At 37.7% G+C, this 3,383-nt stretch overlaps 1 protein-coding gene across 1 annotated transcript; it reads right to left on the bottom strand.

Annotated features, from left to right (window-relative positions):
• Window positions 1–1,670: 1,670 nt before the first annotated feature.
• On the bottom strand, window positions 1,671–3,172 carry LOC148906961 (uncharacterized). Its single transcript, XM_089036259.1, has 2 exons — window positions 2,431–3,172; window positions 1,671–2,235 (listed from the first exon to the last, which is right to left on the bottom strand). Exons 1-2 carry the CDS (start codon window positions 2,979–2,981, stop codon window positions 2,124–2,126), a joined length of 663 nt encoding a protein of 220 aa, XP_088892385.1. The 5' UTR covers window positions 2,982–3,172; the 3' UTR covers window positions 1,671–2,123.
• Window positions 3,173–3,383: the final 211 nt, after the last annotated feature.

Here is a 3,383-nt window from a genome sequence, read left to right as displayed (position 1 = left end):
TTTACCGGCCAGGAGGTCCGGATAGGGAAAAACTGTGCCCTCGGTCTTGAACACGGACCTCGGCCTAACGGCCTCGGTCCGTATATTCAAGACCTCGGGCACAGTTTTTCCCTATCCGGACCTCCTGGCCGGTAAATAACATATATGTCTTTTAGTTTTTATGTAATTAACAAATCGCAGTATTAGGAAAGGTTCATTTAACATGACAAGGGTGATATGAAGATTTCTAACTTTGAAATCATGAAACTTTCAAAGCCCCAGCTTACTTGGTTTAAGTTCCCACAACTAGACATGATCTTGGTAATAGTAAATCGACTTACGAATATTAAAACTCACGAATACAGCTCTCTTCTCTAGCTATCTATAGCTTCGAAAGACTCGTTTTACTTATGCGTACGGGAATACAATAATAGCGCACATTTCCGGTCAGTTTAATGCATGCTTTGCATCAAGAACTGTCAAATGACGGAGTAATCAGATGAGAAGTCTTTACAAAATATTCGTTTGGTTTTTTATTTTTAATTCTTGTTTTAGGATAATGGAAATATAAACTTAATGTAGATTTAGGCACTGCTTAAAAGCGGAGCTCCAAAGAAATAGTATAATAGTGTTGAATCGTGTCAAGCGTGGCGTTACAAAATCGGTCGTGTTTGTCAGAGCCTAAGCATTAAACCGGAAATGACCTTTGGGGCTCAAATGCAACTTTGCCGCGAATGGCTTTTATTTTCAATAGTTAGAAATTCTCCTCCATATTAGAAATTGTAATTCGGTCTACCCTGTACTTGGTACTTGGTACCCTCGACGCAAAACTGGACCCTCGACTTGGTACCCTCGACCCTCGACGTGGTACCCTCGACCCTCGACCCTCGACGAAAAGACAGACTCGTGGAAACGCACCCTTTGTTTACATACCAGCTTAAACTAGAGTAAATGTGCAGCTTGTTTCCATTATGTAATTTGAGACAGTAATGATGAAAAGGTAAATTATACACCGTGAAAAGATGAAAAAGTAAATAAGTAAGTTTTTTCATCTTTTCGCGGTGTATAATTTACCTTTTCATCATTACTGTTTCATTAGAAACACCGACGCAGCTCACACTAGTTTTAGCTAGTTATATCTTTTTATGTAATTTGAGGTGATTTTAAACTAGATAGATCACATTACCATACATAGCGCGAGATTCAAAAAGCGGCGGGACAAGAAGCGCTTGTGTTTACAACACTGCTTTTAACATTTGCTTTATTCTTGAGAAAGCAAAATCGATTTTTTCGCAATCTGAGGTTAGGATAGACCAAGAGACAGAGCCCACGTTCTTCCCTCTGGTGCTTTTCAAGTTAGTCTAGATAAACATTTTGACAGCAAATTGTCAAATATTGAGCTCTGATTGGTCACGGCCGGCGGTAGTCCAACTTAAGCCATCTTTTTAGGTCGCTTATCAAAGGTGTCATTTCCGGAGTTGAAGCAACTAAACTCGGCTTTTTGCGTGTAAACAGTTGACTAATTAACCTAGCTTAAGTTAGTTCCGAGTCGTTTCCACTGGTGTTTCCGGTATTTTTTCGTTAAACTAGTTTAAAATGTTTTAGTGGAAAAGTCATTTTGGAAGCCATGACATGCACTGTGCATGTTTGTTTTCACTACATCAAGATTTGACAGTATAAAACAATTGAAATTGGGTTGTGCTAGACTATCAGTCCATTGACTTCCAATTTTATTCAACTTTGCAATAACTGCTACACATTATATGAATGGATTCCTAGCATTCAGAGGTATATGTTACGTATGAAAGTGCAAATACCAGGGAAAGCAGGGTATTTTCTAAACAACCAAAACACAAATATCAACAGGGAGATCTAAGATTTTTAAGTATTAAAATTCTCCTATACAAAGTTAGATCAAAGTTCTGCGCAGACAATATAATATAGGGACCAAAGTGTGATAGTACTGAATATACTAATGTGTGTTCACAGGTTAATAAAAACCAACTATAATTAAAACGAGATGCAAGTGGGTAAGCGTATTATACAAATTCATCAGAAAAGACATTAAATGAGACATTTATAAAAATAGATAAAACTCTAACATTCGGTAGTTCCAAATCCATAGGATGCTATTACTTTCTCTGTTAAAGCCTGAGCTCCCCAGTTTTGAGCAAATTAGCCACAGATACTGATAACGGATAACTTGATTTTTTGTCACTCGTACTTGATGTATCTCCTTGTAATTTCTGGTAGACACTGAAATAAAAATAGTTAAATTTTAGAGCTGACGCCAAAATAGTTTATTTTTCGCGTTCGGAACAGCATGTAAGGCTGGCGGAAATGTTTGCTTCTGGACTATTACATAAAAAGATTGAGCAGAATGGCCTGTCAAAAGGTATCCTTGAAAGCAGTCTATTGAATAGTATACCTGTATTCTATAATTGAACCTACCTTTGGCTTTCAGGAAAAGCAGTGACAGTGACTGTTGCTGATTGCAGCATGATTTCTTTGTAAAACACTTTACAAAAGTACGATCCTGGTTCCGTTACTTTTATCAGACATCGGTGGGGACCACTACAAAGGGGTTGACCATTAAAAAACCATTGGTACGACAAACCAATCTTATTGTGGACACTGATCACAACCCCAAGGAACAATATTCCAGAATCATGTTCGTGCCCATTAATGACTTCGGGACCATGAAGGATTGCTGCTTCATTTGATACTTTCCCTGCAGCTGGAAACAAGAACGCTGACTCATCATATGTAATGGATCGTTGCAGATAAACTGTATCGTTGATATCGACGCCACTAAGAATAAATCTGTCGGCCAATGGACTGTATGCTTCTCTGTCTTCGTCTAAGTACTCCTCAGAACGAAAATCAATCGTAGACCTCCAATTGGGCACGATAAGGGTACTGGATTCTCCTGAATATCGAGAATATGTCAAAGACATAAACTCGGCGCTCAAAATTTTTTTCCCCCCTTTAACAGACAACATTTTGATTCCAAGCAAGACACTGACAGAACTTGTATGATCTGTTTACTGCGGTGGCCTCGAGGTCTCAATACATTGCAGCCAGGCCTCGCAGTAGATTCCAGACTCCCTCTGTTTGTAGAGCATGGGCTGCAATGAATGCTGGGATACTGTGGCAGCCATCGGCCGCTAAAATATGGTTTTGAGTTTAGTTTTGATTTTCATTTTCAGCTTCTTTTTATTTTGAAAAACGATTTCATTTGTCTTTTAAGTTCTTTTTAAAGTAAAAATGAAATAAAAAAAAAAATCGAATTGGGTTTATATATAAAATTGAAATGAAAATAAAGATACGATTGAAATGAAATTAAAAATTAAACATAGAGCGAAATAAAAAGCAAATTGAAATGACAAATAAAGGGGAAATGA

This window comes from Actinia tenebrosa, unplaced genomic scaffold (genome assembly GCF_029948245.1).
Source record: "Actinia tenebrosa isolate PJP-AT-01 unplaced genomic scaffold, QUT_ActTen_1.0 PGA_scaffold4__44_contigs__length_22323623, whole genome shotgun sequence".
NCBI lineage: Eukaryota > Metazoa > Cnidaria > Anthozoa > Actiniaria > Actiniidae > Actinia > Actinia tenebrosa.
Note: the sequence above shows the minus strand (reverse complement) of the source record. Positions and strands in the feature narration are given on the sequence as shown.